The sequence below is a fragment of the Malania oleifera genome, chromosome 6, assembly GCF_029873635.1.
Source record: "Malania oleifera isolate guangnan ecotype guangnan chromosome 6, ASM2987363v1, whole genome shotgun sequence".
Lineage (NCBI taxonomy): Eukaryota > Viridiplantae > Streptophyta > Magnoliopsida > Santalales > Ximeniaceae > Malania > Malania oleifera.
The window spans coordinates 34,191,569-34,211,622 of NC_080422.1; the positions used below are offsets into that span (position 1 = coordinate 34,191,569).

At 34.9% G+C, this 20,054-nt stretch overlaps 1 protein-coding gene across 2 annotated transcripts in view; it reads right to left on the minus strand.

The window, feature by feature from the left end:
- Positions 1-535: 535 nt before the first annotated feature.
- Positions 536-20,054, minus strand: part of LOC131158004 (metal transporter Nramp1-like) — a 44,201-nt gene continuing 24,682 nt past the window's right edge. For both annotated transcript variants that reach the window (XM_058112547.1, XM_058112546.1), the window contains exons 10-14: positions 8,865-9,038; positions 8,583-8,687; positions 8,152-8,283; positions 6,475-6,570; positions 536-1,230 (exon numbers count right to left, since the gene is read on the minus strand). In XM_058112547.1, coding sequence (XP_057968530.1) covers positions 895-1,230; positions 6,475-6,570; positions 8,152-8,283; positions 8,583-8,687; positions 8,865-9,038 — 843 coding nt within the window. In that variant the 3' untranslated portion in view covers positions 536-894. The remainder of the gene's footprint in view (positions 1,231-6,474; positions 6,571-8,151; positions 8,284-8,582; positions 8,688-8,864; positions 9,039-20,054) is intronic.

The following is a 20,054-nucleotide window of genomic DNA, read 5'->3' on the forward strand; positions in this document are numbered from 1 at the left end:
AAAAATGACATTTCACCTAGGATGTGATTCTGTCATTTATGTAAATTGAATCTTGATGGAGGATCAATTTTTTGGATTTCAAATTATTTGAATAAATTTTGACAAAAATTTAGTAGAATTTTTTATTACATTTGATCCAAATTCGCATAATTTCAAATCCAACATCTCTCCCAAATATAGGGTTTCATGCAGCAAATTTTCTTCCTTCAAAAAAATGGAGGTTACATTTGCTTCAAGATTCCACAATATTTCTGGCCTTATGGAAGCTTAAATTTCAAAGTTTTGATTAACTTTTATTGAGCTACATACAAATTCACACAAACTCGTAAGGCTCAAATTCCATAACTACCAAATAGAGTTTATCATATATTTATAAGCACAAACTTTAAACCTTAAAATTAAATCTATACAAATTGAACACAAAAAAAATATCCTATAAGATTATATAGTAAGTTCCTTCCAAATCCAGAAATCATACTCCCAAACACCACTCTAATATTTTTTTAAAACTATAAAAAAAAAATGTAAATATAAGTTAAGTGAAAGATAATTGAAATGTAAATAAAACAATTCTTCATTGTTCACTACAAAGCTATATATATATATATATATATATATGTGTGTGTGTGTGTGTATTAATTATATACCTTTTCCAGTAAAATTTCAACCATTTCGGTTGGTCAAATGCCAGAAGCGAGCCTGAATTGCAGTCGTCAGAGCTGGGATATGGAAAAGGTTTCAGGGTGCTCTCAAGGGAGCCCACCAGTATAAACAAGAGGGGAACTTTATTTAGGTTATCTACTCAATTTCAAATGGATAACCAGAAAGCAACATCGCCAACTTAAAATGGCTGCTTCTTTCTTTTTTCAAGAACCTCCCAAACTCAATAATACATCAGTCAACATCTACCGCAGGCCTCTGAGGCAACTGCATGCTTACTATATCTTCCCTTGGCAGACGATGCGGTGAAGCATTGCTCAAATCAGTGGCCATTTGCTGAGCTTCTGGCGTTGTAAGCGCCAAAAGAGTGGTCGCCATCGTCTTTTGCAATACCAAATATGCAATTCCAGCCAAATAAACCAACATCCCGGAAAATCCCAGGACTCCACAAAACACGGTAATTACTAACTTTAAATGGCTATGGAGAAGCAATTTCAGGAAGCTGCTTCCAAGATAGTACATATTTATGGACATGATCAGAGAACCAATTATCCAGGTGACTGCTGATACCTGCAGAACATTGAATAAATAATAAAAAAATAACAGAAGCTTAAATTCCCCACTGAGCTACATTTAAATTGCCAACAATGCAAGGCAAAGATTAACAGATGGAACAAAGTTACAATTTGGTGCATTTGGAGTAGTCAAATTGAGGCAAAAAAATCTTGAATGAACTGTATCCAACATTTTTCCACTCTACTAGGCCGATTTTTTCACTCTGGGTAGCCTTGAACTTTTAAAAATTGATACGGATAAAAGGATCAAGGCAGGCCAAAGTGGTCATGAACCTATATGAATCAATGAACTGGTGAACAAGGACCTAATATTTGTCTATGATCACTAAGTCAATACGTCAAAAAGGGCCTCACACTTCTGTCAATCATCCGAATTCCACAACTAATAGCTACTATTGAAAAATTCATGCCATCTTAGAAATTTTGTGGGGCAATTACAAAATCACAGAAGTGGTCACTTACCAATCTGTTATGGATGGCCAAGAATCAAGAGTAAGGTCAAACACTCAGTCCAGGTCAAACCATGGTTAACCTCCCAGGTACTGCCAGTCGGTAAGAATCATGAGATGTCAACTCTCTCTCTCTGTCTCCCGCTCTAAACTTTTCTCTATGTATTTACTTAGCATTTTGGCTTTGCTAGGAAGTATGAACTGATATGTTCACTTGTTCTTAGTATTTACAGTCTCACTCAGATCTACATTGAATCATTTATTTGGCTGTGTATATAGCATTTTGGCTTTGTTTAGTTTGTTAGGAAGTATGAACTGATATGTTGATATGTTCTTAGATAATTTTATTGTGTATGGAATGTTTTTGGTTTTTAGTTCTTAAATTTTTAAAATTTTAATTAAATGTAGTTGATCGAGTATAGTTTAAAGTATAGAAAAAAAATGTCCTTGATGGCAGGCTTGGCAGCAAACTTGCGTCGACCCAGGAAAACATTTCTAAAGTAAAAGTGCTTATATTAGTTAGGAGGTTTTAAAATTTGAGAAAGGAAGGAAGAGTTTCTCGTAATGAGATCTGTCCGCTGTGTCCGGAACTTCCATTGCTCAAAATGATAATGTAATTTGTTCTGTTGCATAGGCAGAGTATATAGAATGTACAATCACAAGTGCTGCACACTGTCCACAGGAGTTTTTATTTTGCTTGGTTTGTTCTGTTTTGCTTTTCAAATATGCTGTTTGGTTGCTGAGAATGTGATTTCCAGAGAAAAATACAATTGTAACCTTAAAAAGTGCAGTAAGATTTTAAAGAATTAGTTCAAAGTCTTTAGATTTAATGATGAATCAAAGCTCATTTGTGATCCACTGTTGTTTGGAGCTGGGCGTAGTGCATGGGTCTACTCATTCATCTCATGTAGCATGGCATATATATATTGTTGTATAATATATATTGCTCTATCTACTAGTCATGCAAATTATTTCTATTGGCCACGAAAGTGTGCATTCTATCATTATATTTTTTGCTCTCACATTACTACTTGTTTGGTTATATAAAAATAAAGAAATATTAAGGACATTCAAGGTGTGTTTTATTGTTTAGCTAGTTGAATTCACTTCTAAATTTTTATAATAAGATGACTACTAAATTGAAGGTGTGTTTTATTGTTTTAAGATTTTTCAATTCTACTTGCAAATGTATGTTTAGACTCTTTAGAGGTATGTTTCTCAAAATAATGAAAATATGCTCTCTCTTTTTGTGTGTTAATATAGATGGTTTCTGCAAAGGAAAAGAGCATGACGTGCCATCCAAGCCTAAGACAAGCCGGAGGCCCCTAACAAAGGAGGAACTTCTCCCCCACTCCCACCAACGAGCAAGGCTGCAATTAAGGCCAAGAACAATATTGGTAAGAATATTAATTGAAAAAAAATCTATTGTTTGGAGCCATTTTTCTAAGATTGAAGGATGTGATCCTGAATATACAAGGGCTAAATGTAATTATTTTGGAACGGATTATGCATGTCATCCTGTGAGGAATGGAACGAGGGTGATGTTAACCCATTTAGAAACTTGTGCAAAGTATCCTCATAGGAAACTGGAGAAGGGTCAACTTACTTTATCATTTCAGGTTAAAAGTGAAATGGAAGGTGGCGATATCGATACTGTGGCAACTAGTTTTAGTATGGAGGCATGTAGAAAGGTCCTGGCCCGTATGATAATAGTAGATGAGCTACCTTTCAGATTTGAGGAGGCTGAAAGATTTCGGTTCTTTTGTCGTGTCTTGCAACCTAAATTTTCAAATATTCCATCTCAAATTACTGTTGCTAAGGATTGTTTGAAGCTATACACAGAAGAAAAGAACAAAGTAAAGAAATTTCTCAAAAGGACAAAGAATTTGCATTACCACAGACACATGGACTTCCATTCAAAATTTAAACATGTCTCATGCACATTTTATTGATAGTGATTGGAACCTTCACATAAAAAAATCCTTAATTTTTGTCTAGTTCCAAATCACAGAGGTGAGACCATTGAAATTTGCTTAGTGGAGTGTGGGATTGAAAATATTTTCCCCATAACCTTAGACAATGCAAGTTCTAATAATGTTGCTGTCCAGTTTTTAAAAAGGAAGACCAAGGAATGGAACAGTACTATATTAGATCATGAGTCTTTGAATATAAGATGTGCTCAAATTTTAGATCTTCTTGTTCATGAGGGATCGAGTGATGTGCACGAGTCAATTGAAAAGGTGAGAAATGTGGCGAAATATGTGAGATCTTCACCATCTAGGTTGTCAAGCTTCAAGATATGTGCTGAAAAGGAAATAATTGAAAGTAAAAGTTTGATGTGCCTCGATGTAGAAACTAGATGGAACTCTACTTATATGATGTTGCATGTGGCTAATAAGTTCCAACTTGCATTTGAATGTATGTAAGAAGAAGATCTAGGCTTTATCCAGTAATTTAGATGTGGAGACAATGAGGAAGATGAGGATGGGAGTGGAAATGGTAGTGAGAGAGGGATACGAGGAAGGAGGATGTTGGAGACACCAAAGGAGCTTGATTGTGATAATTCTAAAACATTTGTTAAGTTTCTTAAACTTTTTTATGATGCAACTTTGTGTTTGTCAGGCTCTTTGCATGTCACTTCCAACCACTTCTTTCATGAGCTTTTTATAGTTCAAAACAAATTGAGTCAACTTTCCAAAGCAAATGATTATCTGTTATGTAAAATGGCGGATGATATAAGAAGAAAGTATGACAAGTATTGGGGAAGTTTGGATAGGATGAACTTGTTATTGTTTGTTGCAGTAGTTCTTGATCCTCAATATAAGTTGTGAAGTTTTGTTTCAAAAAATTGCATTCACAATTCTTGGTTGAGGATTTGACAAGAGTGAAAGATTCTTTAGTTCGTGTGATTGGTATGCACTACAGTCATCTTTAAATATGCAAGCAATTAGTGAGGATGAAGGTTCAGAATCAATGGAAGTTGACGGGGATGATGAACATGCTATGTTGGACTCACAATTTAGGAGGCATTTACAGCAGGAAGATTCCATAGAGAGTAACTTGGGGGTGGAGAAATACTTATGGAGAGTTGTGAAAGTGGACTTAAGAGATAAAATATATGGAGTTGGTGGAAAGATAACTCAAATAAATATCGCATCCTCTCCAAAGTAGCACAAGATGTGTTGGAAATTCTGGTATCTACAGTTGCTTCTGAGTCTACTTTCAGTACTTTGGGTTGTATTCTTGATCCATTTCGGAGTTCTTTTTCTCCATAGACTCTGCAAGCTCTCATATGTGCTCAAAACTGGCTTAGATCTTCTCCAATCAATCTTCGAGATGCAATGGATGATATAGAAGAACATGAAAGATTGGAGACGTGTAACTTGAGTTTCATCTAGTTTTTTATTCTTATTGATTGTTATTTCCAAAATCTATGTTTTATTATACAGTATTTGTTTCAATTTTTAGAATTTTAACTTGGATGCTGAATTTGTTTCATGTTTTTAGAGTGGTCAGGAGCTAAGGAATCAACTTCATCAGAACCCACCACCATTGCATGATGCAATTTGGACTTGGATTGTTGGTCTTGGATAATTGAAGCACTTGGATTGTTGCAATTTAGACTTGGATTCTTTTAGATAATTCTGGTGTATTATTATTTTGGACTTGGATTATTAGATTGTTAGAATTGGACTGTGGAGCTAAGCATTTTTATTAGTATATTATTTTGGACTTGGACTATTGGACAATATGGAGACATGTAATATTCTAATATTTTTAAGTTTTCAGTTTAAATTATCAATGTATAGGGCCTAGTAAGTATGAACTAGATTCCAATTTAGACTTTAGATTATCCATTCGGAACTTCAATATTCTTGTTTGGATATTGGTTTGTTATGAACTATGAACTAGATTCATTAATTCAAGTATGAAGTATTCAACGTTTGAAATTTGAAGGATATTTCATTATTTCTAATGAATTATAAATGCAAAATGCAAGTTATAGGATCATGCATATCAATTATTTGATAGATTTTTTTATTTTTTTAAATATTTTCCTAAAAATTCAATTCAAAAATTCATTATTTAGAAGACATATTTAGTTTTTTGGACAAAAATTTCATTGGGAAACTTTTTTTATTAAATTGCCATAATTTTAATAAGGTTGTTTGTTAATTTTAACAAGCATAATTAAGGCCCAACAAAAAGCCACTAAGAGGCCCAAAACAACCAGCAAAACCAAACTGAATCGATATTAATTGGTTCAATTTGGTTCGGTTCATTTTGGCTTTTAAGAATGATTAGTTCAGTTCGATTCAAAAAAACAAAAACAAAAGAACAGAACCGATAACGTCGGTTTAGGTGTTGAATCTGCTACAAAGCCGACTGAACCAAACCAATTATACCCCTAGCCAATTTACCTATCTCTCCTACCCTTAATCTAATTTATGTCTGGTCTCCTCCCTCCTTTCCTTCTACAAGTTCTATTATTTCTATGATTCCCCATTCTTTTATCCCTATCTTGTAAGGTACCTCTTGATAGGGTGGGTATTCTCTAACTCTGAGAGGGCTCGTGTGAAAATCCCAAAACACTCGACACCTATCACCCTTCCTTAATCCATCACACTTTTCTCTTGAAAAAAAAAAGTTTTTTATTATTTTTGATAAACAACGGTCGAAACAATAATAATCTATTACTAATATGATGTTTGTACATGATATGCAAAGATATGCACAAAGTAACAAATTTAAAAAGGGGGGGGGGGGGGTGAGGGGAGGATGGTTTTTACCATAGTGGAGTTAGCATAGGGACCCATCTTTTTCTTACTGCTGGTGAACTTGAGAAGTGGAATGAGAGCAAAAGGAAGCTCAAACGATAAGATCATCTGTGAAGATAACATCAACAGCTTTGAATTAAAACTGCATGGGCTAGAGCCAAAGTCACAGTGCAAGTGTGTGAGGTCTTGATAAACAAATTGCAAGGCCATTTTTACCAGAAATTCTAGCCCTTGCCATATGTCAAAGAATGAAACACATTCTTTAGGAACATACTCGAGTACTCATATACAACATAGCTAGCTAAGAGTTATGGGGTGTCCTTTGGGTTAATCTGAGCACTTATAAAAGCATGATCTTTTTCTTCTTTTTTTTTAATCATACAAACACTAATTGTAGCAGTTGGTGAATTTGTAAGTGGCATTGCTTTCATATAAAAACCTAGCAATATACCAAAAACAAAGCCAACATGCAAGTAATTTCACAAAATTTTCAGTAAGATTTTTAAGATGAGAAGTAAATTAAGTAATTACAAAAAGGGGTAAAAGAAAATCATGCCTAGTGACACAATATGATAGTTAAAGCTAAGGGGGTTTAATATGGGATAAAAAGAATTAAAATAAATAATGACACTCATTTTGCATAATTACGCCTTATGTGATGCCAATATGGTTGTCTCAACAACATGGCAAAAGGCGTAAATTTCATTCTCTTGTTAAAATTTCAACAACAAAACCAAGTCTTAGTCCCACTAAGTGGGGTCGGCTAAAATTTAGAGGTTTCAATAAATTCGAATGATTTGTTGGAATTTCAATGGAAATTATGTATGATGGAAATCTATTGTCATTTAAATTTCAAGGGTGCCAAAAGGCAGAAATTTTAATGGAAATTTTGACAATATCATGGAAATTTAAGACCATGAATCCAACTATAAAATTGGAAGCAGGTTTCCCATTCTGTAGGAACATTAACATAGATGAATATGATATAGTTTATATATAACACAGCCACGGATCCAACTTTACATAGAACATAATAGATAAGTGTTGCTAAAGAGTGGCAAAGATTAAGACTAGTGCAGTTATGGGACAAAAATCAACTAAAAAATCTTCATGAACAATGATGATTTTATATATCAACACTATTGAGTACCAATTGGCATAATTTTGAAGGACATGCTTTGATTGTCTGATATTGAATGGCTTCATTTTGTTCTTAATAGCAGTTGCAAGTAAAGGACATCATTTAGAACAAGGTCACTAATAAATAAGGGCTCAATCAGTTTCATATTTTCAGGCTGCAATTTAAAATTGTACAACAATTTTACAGAGGGCAGCTAGTTCTGCACTGCCAAACTCTCATGAAAACTTCCTTAATAATGGACTCCTACCTCTGAGTTTCACATAAAACATGTTAACCTAGTAGAGCTATTCAATTTCAATGGATGTCCCAACATTTGTTTTCCTTTGGCAATGCTCCGACATGTTATTATTTAGTACTCAATCTATATTTAAGCATTCCAGATTCCCATATTTTGTTTGTACTTACATTCCCATAGTGCTATTTTTTATTTTTATTTTTCAAACTATATTTATTGCTTTAGCACAGCAAACAGATACGAGCCTTAAATGTATTGCCCAATGCCAAAACGTTAAAAGATGTTTGGAAATGTTGAGATGTAAAAGATCTACCGATGAAATAATGATCAACTTTCCAGCCGCAGAAGAGCCACCAATGATAGCAACAATTAAACTAGGAACTATTGCCAGGCATCGAGTTAAGAAGTTCCGAATCCATGGTTCCAGTCGTAAATCAAGAAAACCCTACAAAAAAAAGTACAGGTAAATATGTATGAGTTAATAACAGAGCAAAATGAGCTGCAGCTCATATCATATGATATCCATAAAAATAATAATAAAGAAAATAATAAATTTAATATATATATATATATATATATATATATATATATTGAATGATTCAAAAGATAGCTAGGACACTAGTTGAAATATAGCTGTGAAGTAATTTAATTCAAAGATATAAACAGGGACTATTTTGAAAAGTGAAATTATAAAATTATCTGGAAAGACAGCCGAAGTATATCCTGCAAAAATATACAGATGACCTGCATGACATATTGCCCAGCATATGTTCCTGTGATGGTAGAACTCTGACCAGACGCCAGCAAAGCAATTGCAAAAAGCTTTGAGCTCCAACTACCTAAGACATTCTACAGATGGTAAACAATTTAATCACTACCATAAGACAGCAGGATAAGTGACGAACTAAAAAAAAATGTTAAAAGACTCGCCAAGAAGTTTACTGCATATCAATTTTACAATCAGTTATAAACCAGGTGGGAGAATTGCAAAATTGGCCCATGTTGCAGGGACTGAATGTCACATACTCTTAGTAAGAAAGAGGCCTTGTTCAAGTCCAAGTTCTGGCAGCTTATTTGATCTTGTGTGTTCAAAGTTGAGGAATTGCAAACCGCACCACTCACAGAAATAATCGATACATTAATGAGAAAGGCAACCAGTAGCGCAAAGGCGCTTTCTATGAAATAAAATCTGCAAGCTTGCTGCAAACAGAACATGCCATCAGAATCATCAGATTATATATTTCAGTGAGAGAAACCTCACTACAAAGAAAAGAGGATGTTGTACAATATGAAAGCAAAGTTGTACTTGAGATTAAAAGACTAGCATTTTGGACGCATCTTAATAAAAAAACACTCAACTTCAACAGCTTATATATTTCAGTTTCATACATATTACAAGCCTCTACTGATTGAACTGACAAAAAAGTTGAAATGAAACCAATGGCAAGAGAAGCAATCTGTGATGAAAAAAGAGTTCTTTCAAAAATGATGAATTCAGGAGACATTAAGAATATAATTTCTTAAAGGCTTAGGAGACAAAATGCTCTTTAATACTATGCTGTACACAAGATTCATCAGACCGAGATCTGCAGAATCAGTACAAGTGTACAGAAATCTTTGTAAAAAAAAAAAACATCAATAGGGACCAATATGTCAGATCCATTTACCAACACCACGAATAAGTACATAATAAGACCAATACTTGATTTTATTTTTTTTATCAACTGTCAAAACCGGTCAACAGTCTACCTGAAATGTTAAGTTTCCTGCCTTTACATTTTAATTTATTGGTGAAGAAAATTTTAGATTAGCATAATCAAATGGTTATGTCAAATTTACTTGGCAGAACACAGCAGGTCACCAGATGATACAATAATGTGAGTTGATATCATTCTCCCCGCCCATTAAAGGCCCAACCAAATGGATCCCTACCAATCCAATCATTCTAAATATCAAAAATATATATTTTTTTTTAATCATTCTAATAATGATTATCCACTAACATTTTTTTTTTTTTATAAACAAAGAAAATTGTTAGATTTTCGACTAACAATTAAGGTCTATTAAATTGGAAATAAAATTCCACCTTTGCAAGAAAAAAAATAAAGATGGTGAATTACATCATGTTGGTTTTTGTTTGTCCCACATCAATGGGAAGGTTGTTTGAAGTTTTTTGTTTGTCCCACATTGGTGGGAAATATTTTTTGAACTTGAGGTTGAAGCTATGTAAAGAGCTTCCCTCTCCATTTGTAAACACACCTCTTAGTTGTAATTTTTCTGGAAGTAGTGGATTGATCGTTGGCGCCCGCGGACGTAGGTAATTCTGTATAGAACCTTGTTAAATTCTTGTGTTGTTCTTTATTGCTGTCTTTTATTATTAGCTTCTGCATTGCTTTAGTTTATTATATATTCAATAGCATTAATTGTAGTATTAGTTTTTAGAACAAGTTGAGTGCTCGGCACAATGATACATATCAGAGCCAAGTTGAATAGTGCCAATACGGAAGCATTTCTCTATTAAGATCCTTGATTCCATTTTTGATGTCTAAGAAAGACCTTATCTAAGCAAGTGCTCAGAGACCATTACAGTTCAGTCGCTCCCTGGAGGTTGGCCTAGTTAAAGTGGAATTTCATAGGATATACAGAGTAGTCATAGTTGGTGCAGTACTATCCATCCTAAGCCATTTGCTTTGTTGTTTTCTATTAAGTATATAGAAGACGACAAAAACTATGCATGCAGCAGTAGAAGAAACTCTGTCCACATGAACTACAACCTCAACAACTTCGACATCATCGTCAAAGAAGATATCTAATGCTCGGTTTGAGGTGGAAAAATTTGATGGTACCAATAATTTTGGTATGTCGCAATGTGAGGTGATGGACATCCTATACCAATAGGAATTAGATATTGCTTTGGATGATAAACCAGAGGATATGGGTGACAGAGATTGGGAAAAGATCAATTGTCAGGCATATGGTACAATTCGTTTGTGTCTCGCTAAAAAACACAAATATTGTGTTATAAGGAAGACATCTGCAAAGAAATTGTGGAAGACATTGGAAGATAATTTATGACCAAGTGACTAGAAAATCGGCTCTATCTGAACAAGAAATTGTTTCGCTTCCAGTATCAACCAAGTATTTCGATAAATGACCACACAAATGCTTTCAATAAAATTTTGGCTGAATTGTTAAATTTGGATGAAAAGGTGAAAGATGAGGATAAAGTCTTATTGTTACTAAATTCTCTCCCTAACGACAATGAACATCTGACCACCACTTTATTGTATAAGAAAGATAAAGTTACTTTTGATGTTGTTTGTACTGCATTGATTAATACTAAATGCAGAAAGAAGGATCAAAGGGTCCATAAGGAAACAGCAAAAGCACTAACAATAAGGGGATGTTCTCAGAGTCGTAAACCTGGAAGGAGTAAATCTTATACGAGACCTACTAAAGATGAATGCGCCTTTTGTCATGATAAAGGACATTGGAAGAAAGATTACCCTAAATTGCAGCAGAAGAATAAGGGCAAAGTCATTCTAATGCTAATATAGCCCAGCGTGATGGAAGTGAGTCATATTTTTCTCTTGTTGGAACATTTTCGACATTACTTTAGTGAGTTAATTTTGGATTTCGGTTGTTCCTATCACATGTGTCCCAATAGGGAATGATTTTCTAATTTTAAAGAATTAGATGGTGAGTTGTTTTTATGGAATATGATAATACGTGTAAAACAATTGGAATAGGTTCAATACAGTTGAAATGTCATGATGGAACTGTTAAAACCTTGACTAATGTTAGGTATATTCCAAGTCTAAAGAAAAATCTGATTTCATTGGGTGTCTTAGAATCTAAACGATTCACTATGACTTTGAAAGATGGAACCTTGAAGATTAAATCAGGTGCACTTGTGGTGATGAAAGGTACTAGGAAAAATAACTTGCATTATTTTCAAGGTAGTACAGTTATTGGCTCAACAATTGTTGTTTCCGAGAAAGATGCAGGTTCAGATACAACCAGGTTATGGCATATGCGGTTAGCACATGCAAGTGAAAAATCTTTGCAACAATTGGCTAAACGAGACTTGTTGAAGGGTGCAAAGGTATGTAAGCTTGAGTTTTGTGAACATTGCATTCTGAGAAAAAATAGACGAGTGAAATTTGGCACTGCGATTCACCGGACTGAAGGTATCTTAGACTACATCCACAGATGTATTGGAGCCTACCAAAACTGCTTCATTGGGTGGTATGCATTATTTTTTTACTTTTGTTGATGATTTTTCCAGAAGAATTTGAATGTATTCTATGAAGCATAAAAATGAAGTGTGTGATATTTTCCTTAAGTGGAAAAAATCGATTGAAACTCAAACTGGCAGAAAAATCAAACAGCTTAGATCAAATAATGGTGGTGAATACACGAGTGATCCGTTTGTGAAGGTATGTCAAGATAAAGGTATTGCACAACACTTTACAGTTAGAAATACACTACAACAGAATGGGGTGGCAGAGCGCATGAATCAGACTTTGCTAGAGAAAGTTCGATGTATGTTGTCTAATGTTGGGTTAGACAAAAGGTTTTGGGCTGAGGCTGTTAGGTATGTGCGTCATCTCGTTAACCGCCTACCATCATCTGCTATTGGGGGAAAAACACCTTATGAGGTATGGTCTAAAGAATCTGCTAATGATTATGATTCTTTACATGTATTTGGTACAGTTGCTTATTATCATGTTAAAGAATCTAAGTTGAATCCTAGAGCCAAGAAAACAATATTCTTTGGGATTAGTGCAGGAGTCCAAGGATATCGTCTTTGGTGTCTAGAGACGGAAAAAATGATTTTAAGTAGGGATGTGACTTTTGATGAACTTGCGATGATGAAAAAAACAATACGCAAGAAGTCACCAGTTAAAGAAAAGACCAGTGGTGCTCAACAACAGGTGGAGGTTGAGACAATTTTGGGAAACCCAATGAGAAATGAGGCTACACGATGTTAACTCTCTAGTTACAGTGGGGAACAGTGTACAAGAAGAGGAGATTTCAATCCGAGAATCTTCACAGCAACAAGAATTAATTGTTTCTCAAAGGCCAAAACGAGAAATTCGAAAACCTTCTTGATATACTAACATGGTGGGCTATGCACTTCCAACTGTAAATGATGATGTTCCTTACACTTTCAAAGAAGCAATGAGGAACTCTAAATCAGACAAGTGGAAAAAAGCGATGAATGAAGAAATGCAGTCTTTTCATCAAAATCAGACTTGGGGGCTAGCCCAGCTACCCAAGGGTAAGAAAGCAATTGGTTACAAATGGGTTTATATAAAGAAAGAAAGATTTCCAGATGCAAATAATGTTCGCTTCAAAGCTAGATTGGTAACTAAGGGCTACGCATAGAAGGAAGGTATTGATTATAATGAGACATTTTCTCCAGTTGTTAAACATTCTTCCATTCGAATTTTGTTGGCTTTGATAACACAATTTGATCTTGAACTAGTTCACCTTTATGTAAAAACTGCATTTTTACATGGTGATTTGGAATAGGAAATATATATAGCTTAGCCAGATGGATTTAAGGTTGCTAAAAAAGAAAATTGGGTATGCAAACTGAGAAAATCGTTGTATGGTTTAAAACAGTCTCCAAGACAACGGTACAAACGATTTCATCAGTTTATGATTGGTCACAAGTACATTAAAATAAATATGATCATTGCATTTATTTTTGCAGACTACAAAATGGATCTTTTATATATTTACTCTTGTATGTTGATGATATGTTGATAGCTTCAAAGAACAAGGAAGAAATCAACAAACTAAAAAGTCATTTAAATCAAGAGTTTGATATGAAAGATCTTGGTGAAGCAAAAAAGATACTTGGCATGGAGATATGCAGAGGCAGAATGAGAGGAAGAGTTAATTTGTCTCAGAAACAGTATTTGAAAAAAGTAGTACAAAGTTTTGGCATGTCTGAGCAGTTAAAACCAATTAGCACTCCGCTTGCTCCTCACTTCAAACTTAGTGCATCTTTATCTCCTAATTCAAACAAGGAATGTAAGTATGTCACAAGTTCCTTATGCAAGTGCAGCTGATAGTCTGATGTATGCAATGGTTTGTACAAGATTTGATATTTCACAAGCTATTAGTATAGTAAGCAAATATATGCATGATCTGGGTAAAGGACATTGGTAAGCTGTGAAATGGATTTTACGATACATTATGAGTACTATTGATGTTGGTATAGTATTTGAGAAAAATAATACTATTGATCAACGTGTTGCTGGATATGTAGATTCTGATTTTCCAGGTGATCTGGATAAACGTCGATCAACTACTAGATATGTTTTTACATTTGCTAATAGTCCAGTGAGTTGGAGGTCAACCTTACAGTCTACCATTGCTTTGTCTACAACAGAAATAGAGTACATGACAGCTTCAAAAGCTGTTAAGGAAGCTATTTGGTTGCAGGGTTTATTTGAAAATTTGAGATTTGTTCAGTAGCACATTGTTGTGTTCTGTGATAGCCACAATGTTATTCATTTGGCAAAGAACCAAGTCTACCATGCACAAATGAAGCACAACGACGTTCGGTTTCACTTTATACGGGATATAATTGATGAAGGCAAAATACTTCTTCAGAAGATTGCTATAGCTAAAATCCCGTAGATATGTTGACCAAGATTGTGACAACAATCAAGTTCAAACATTGTTTGGACTTGATCAATATCCTACAAGTCTGAATATTTTTAGAAGGCGCCGATGATGTGGAACTCCAAAGAATGTTGGTGACTGAAAAATTTGTTGAATTTATCGTCAAGGTGGAGATTTGTTGGTTTCTGTTTGTCCCACATCAGTGGGAAGTTTGTTTGAAGTTTTTTGTTTGTCCCACATTGGTGGGAAATGTTTTTTGAACTTGAGGTGGAAGCTATATAAAAAGCTCCCGTCTCCATTTGTAAACACACCTCACAGTTGTAATTTGTCTAGAAGTAGTGGATTGATCGTCGGCGTCTAAGGACGTAGGTAATTTTGTACCGAACCTCATTAAATTCTTGTGTTGTTCTTTATTATTGTCTTTTATTATTAGTTTCTGCATTGCTTTAGTTTTTTATATATTCAATAGCATTAGTTGTAGTATTGGTCTTTGGCACAAGTAGGGTGCCCGGCACAACACATCAAAACTCTTATCTATTTCAAGCTGTGACCCTTTGAGGGCAGGCCTTGGATCAACAGTAAGGTTGCTCCTTCGTGACCAGCTGCTCATGAGTTCAAGTCCAAAGAAACAATCTCTCCAGTCTCTACATTAAAGCGAGAGTAAAGTTGCATACACTGTGACAACCCCCGTCCCCCCTTTACCCTGACAAAGTCGGGAGTCTTGTGGCCTAGGGCCGCCTTTTTTACCCTTTCACTGTGAATTTTAAAAGCAAACAAGCCTCCTAATCTTTTGTGACACTCTACTCCCTCACATCAAAATTCTAAGGAAAATAAAGAATGATGAATATGCACTTCAATAGAGTATTGATATATTTGATGCATCATAAATATTTAGTTTACTATAAATTAGATTGATAAAATTATAGTAATTTAACCAATAAAAACAGGATTAAATAAATCTGGTAGTTAAATGTATATAAACAAGCCAACCTTTTTATAGACTGTATGATGTAGGATAGGACATGCTTTATTGGACAAATCACTTTGACCAAATTTGGAGACCAATTTCAAAGAATAGGACAAAAAGATTGTTGGATCCTAAACCCAAATGTGGTTTAGTTAATTAGTAGTCATTACGTGTGTTTAGTTTAAATTGTAGTAGGCTCATGTATAATTTCGGGTTTTGTTAGAAAAGTAACAAATGTTTCTTTTAGGGGTTTATTTGTAATTTCCTGTATTATTAATCTTTTCTATAAATAATATTTCCTGTCTTTTAGCGGTTTGTTTGGACATCAAAGCCCAAATTCGACCACTCTTTCTTCCACTCCTGACCCACTCATCTTCACCTTCAATATTTTCTTCCTCTTGCATTTCCATTGATCTTCCATATTCTTCCCTTCCAGCTATAGTCTTCAACATACATTAGTCTCTCTTTGTCAATCTCCCGTCTCCACACCAACACCATCCAAAAATATTCAATAACCAATTCCAGATTTCAAAAGGAAAAATCCACACCTCTTAAGCACAACTACCCCAATTTAGTTTCATCACTTCGCATCCTTAATTGCAGACACATCAACCACCATTCAGAACAAACCCCCCCCCCCCCCCCCCAATCGGCCCTTCGCTTAAGTTTTGTCGCTGGAATGAACCCAAACACCATCACGCACCACCTGAAACTTCACCAACTGTTGCCCCCTTTTGTTGCTCATCCTACCAGAGTTTTCAGGACATGCCGTGAGCCTCATTGGAATCCCCATTCAATGATCTCCAAAACAATCAACTTTGTCTCCAAAAGCCACCAAGAAATGCCCCATGCGCCTCAAACACAGGTTAATGCAAGTGGAGTGTGAACCACGTCCCCCATCCCCCCCTTTTTTCCTCTGCATCCTATATTCCACAACTAGCATGGCCTTTCATTTGTACAACACCTGATCCAACTCTACAATTTTCAAGAGAGAGAGAATCAACTTCCATATCCTTGATATTTTCTTCAAAGAGGCCCCCTACTATCTTATAATAGGTCCAGCCCTAAAAATTTTACTAAAACAAATTTAAAAGAAAAAAACTACATGTCTCTTTCGAGATCCAGCCCACTATTTAACTAAGCTGATGTGCAAGCACCATGGTCAGCAACATTACCAGACAAATCAGAATACATGCCCTCTCAGCAAGCCTGCCCTGTCAGCATACTGCTCCAGACAAGAAACAGGCCCCAGAATCCACTTGCTTGACTGAGATTCAGCTCACTAAAAAGTAAAATAAAAATCAATTTTGGAATTCTTGGATATCCTGATGAGTTTCCTTCTCAGGGAAGGACTTTTGGATTTGAAGGCTGCTATTTTGCTGATAATGTTTGTTTGAATGATTTAACATCCTTGCATGCAAGTATGGAATTCTCCTACCCCTCTCCGTCCTCAATATGACACTGTTCAGTCTAACCTCCATATGAAGGAAATGATGCTTCAAGAAGAACAAGTACAACTTGATTATTGTGAGTCATTAACGCATCAAGCACAAACCACAATCGATGATTGTCTTGTCCACCATCAACAAACATCAAAATCCAACCTTGATCCGAAGTTCTACAGTTAAAGGAAGATAATCATATTGAGAAGAATATTACTGAAGCCAATGATATTGTGAATGGAGTGATGAACCTTCAAGACCATACAGATGATATGAAAGAAAAATGGATTGAAGACTTCCCTAACAAAAAGTCATCATTGCTGCGACTGAACCTGAACAGAATATTTGCATTCCTTCTACTGAGTTCGTACTTCCCACAGATGTTCATGCCACCACCAACATGATGAGCTTGCTTATTACTTTCTGATTGACGCAGGGACAACGCTTTATTGTCTCTGCAAGGCATCCAGTTTTGCATGACCATATCGTTTTAGTGCATGTTGATCCTTTAGTTCAATTTACTCCAGTCTAGCAAAAGCAATAACTTCTACATTTGTTTTAAACCACAATTGACATAAAAAATTATATTTTCACTTTTTTTAAATCGAATGTGTTAAATTAATTAGCAAAATAAAATACATTATACACTACACTAATCAACCATTAGGCACAAAAGACATACAAATAACACAATAAATTAAACAAGTTCTATTATTTTTATTTGTTAAAGTAATAAAAATCTAATAAATTTAGACCAATAAGTTATCTTGTATAGCTATAACCTACGCTTTAAAATTATAATATATAATTATTAAATTTATCGTTAAATAAATAAAGCACAAACAACCTAAACACAACAAAAACTAGAAAACATGAGAAGGTTGAAGTTGAAAGATATAGAAAAAAGTATCGAATTACTAATATTATCAAAATAAAATACTTAGTAACAAAAAGTTGCTCATACCAAATTTTTAATTAATTCATATCTTGTGAAAAAAATAAATAAATGATTTTGTTATCATAATCATCCTCATTATAATGTTCTACCTCTATTCACATAGCTTATCGAGAACGATTTATGAAAAGGGAAAAAAATTAAAATAAAATAAAATAAATATTTTTTTTCCATTACAGCCCATAGCAGTTACGTAATGGTCACAATGGCCATTATGTAATAGTTGCAGCCCGTAACAGCCACTACAGCTGTGAATTTTTTTCCAACCAATTTAGCAGAAACAGTATCAGGAACCCAAAAAACCATTACATAACACCCTTAAATAATGGTTGCGGATTCTATTTAAAACCATGATCCTAACTCCAAGTCCTTGCCATTCTGATTTGCCTTTATCAAGACCCAAAATCTATCCCAGCCAAACTTTCTATAACTAACTAAGTGGTTGACAAGCAGTTGCAGACCAATCGTGCTTCTGAAATTGTAACCCACTGATTCCTGAACTGTAATTTCTCTGACAAGAACAAAACCCACTACCCCAACTTTTTCCAAATGTGGATTGAAAGACTCCTTTGCAATCTGAAGAGACCATAGTAGATTCTCCTCCGTATCTGCTGACCATTTAAACCCACTGAGGAAGAAAGAGGGAACCAAAAGAGAGGGCAAAGACTAGAACAAGAATAGAGAGCATCATCATAGAGTTAACTAGAGAGCGAGAGCCCACCTAAACATTTTTTGCTGTCTAATAGAACGAACCATCTATTCCAAACAGTGTTTTTGAAGTTTTTTTAACAGTTTGTGTTTATTTTCATTGGTTTATATTGGGGGTTCGTAATAGATCTGTCTTTTAGGGGTTTATTTGTAATTTCGTGTAATTTGAACTTGAGAAGTTAACGTGTGTTTCCCCTTGTATGTTATACCTCTGTAACCTCCCTCTTCTTTTCTTCATTCTCCTCCATTCCTCCCTTCTTTCCCTTTCTCTCCCCACATCTTCTCCTGGCAGTAACTGCAACTGCTGAATTAAAGGGGAAGGTGTATTCATCATTTTCTACATTTTCATTAGAATTTTAAAAATGATATTAACTTCGCAGTGTAAGTGTGCTCAACCTTCATTTTTCTCCTTGAAATTTCAGGGAAACTAAGTGTCACCACATCAAAGTTAAGGATGGTTTAATATCATTTACACTTAAATGTAAAAATTCCCAAATCAATTGGAATTTCTAATTAATGTGTTAGGACTCCCATATCAGCTGGAATTTCCATTTAATTTTATGACTCCAAAATCAATAGGGACTTCTAATTAATGTGTTATGATTCCCATATCAATTGGGATTCTATTTAATTTTTGGGATCTTATTTCATGTGTTTGGATTCTGAAATCAACTAGGATCGAGTCTTAAGGACTTGAATTGGGATATTTTACATTCCTAGTAGGAGTACGGTTCCCTACCCCATATACATGTAACCCTACAGGACTTTTTCATGTAAGCAATAACATAATTCATAGCCTTTGGCTAATTTGGAGGCAAATCCCCTCAAAGTGATCAACCCTATTTTCTTTTTCTGTTTTCCATCCTTTCAATTTCCCCAATTTCTCTATGATAAAACCCTAGTGTCTTATCATTTCGTATTAGAGCTAGAGTTCTTGTAGATGTCGTTAACCCACCGACAAAAGCAAGATCTAGGAATTCTTGATCTTCACTCATATGCAATGCCATCAGAAAATTCAGCAACAGTCCCAGATGGAAGCTACAAAAGGCTGAACTTTGCAATATGTTTAAGCCTCGATTTGAAGAGATCCAGACATCGCTCTCTAGACTACTCATTACATCTTCCCATAAAGAGAGAGAAAATCATGCCTCTACGACAACTAATCATAGAAAGCAGTTGTACATGAGCGAAGGAGCTAACCAAGGAGAGCATGATCATGGTTCTTCTAGTATGAAGGTGGAAGTTTCTCAATTACTCTACTGGTCAAGTTTCTAGGGCTAAAAAATACATTCGCTTTCACCGCACTCCAGAGATATCTAAAGTTGAGGTTGCTGCTATTAGTCTGGGTGGCAATGTTATTCAATTGTATGACTAGTTTGAAGCTCGTTAAGGAATGCCTTCATGGCAAAATTTATTTATAAATTACTTGTCCGATTTTGGCCCACTAGATAAGAGAATATTGATAGAGAGCTTGCCAAAATATGCCAAACTAGCATTGTTGT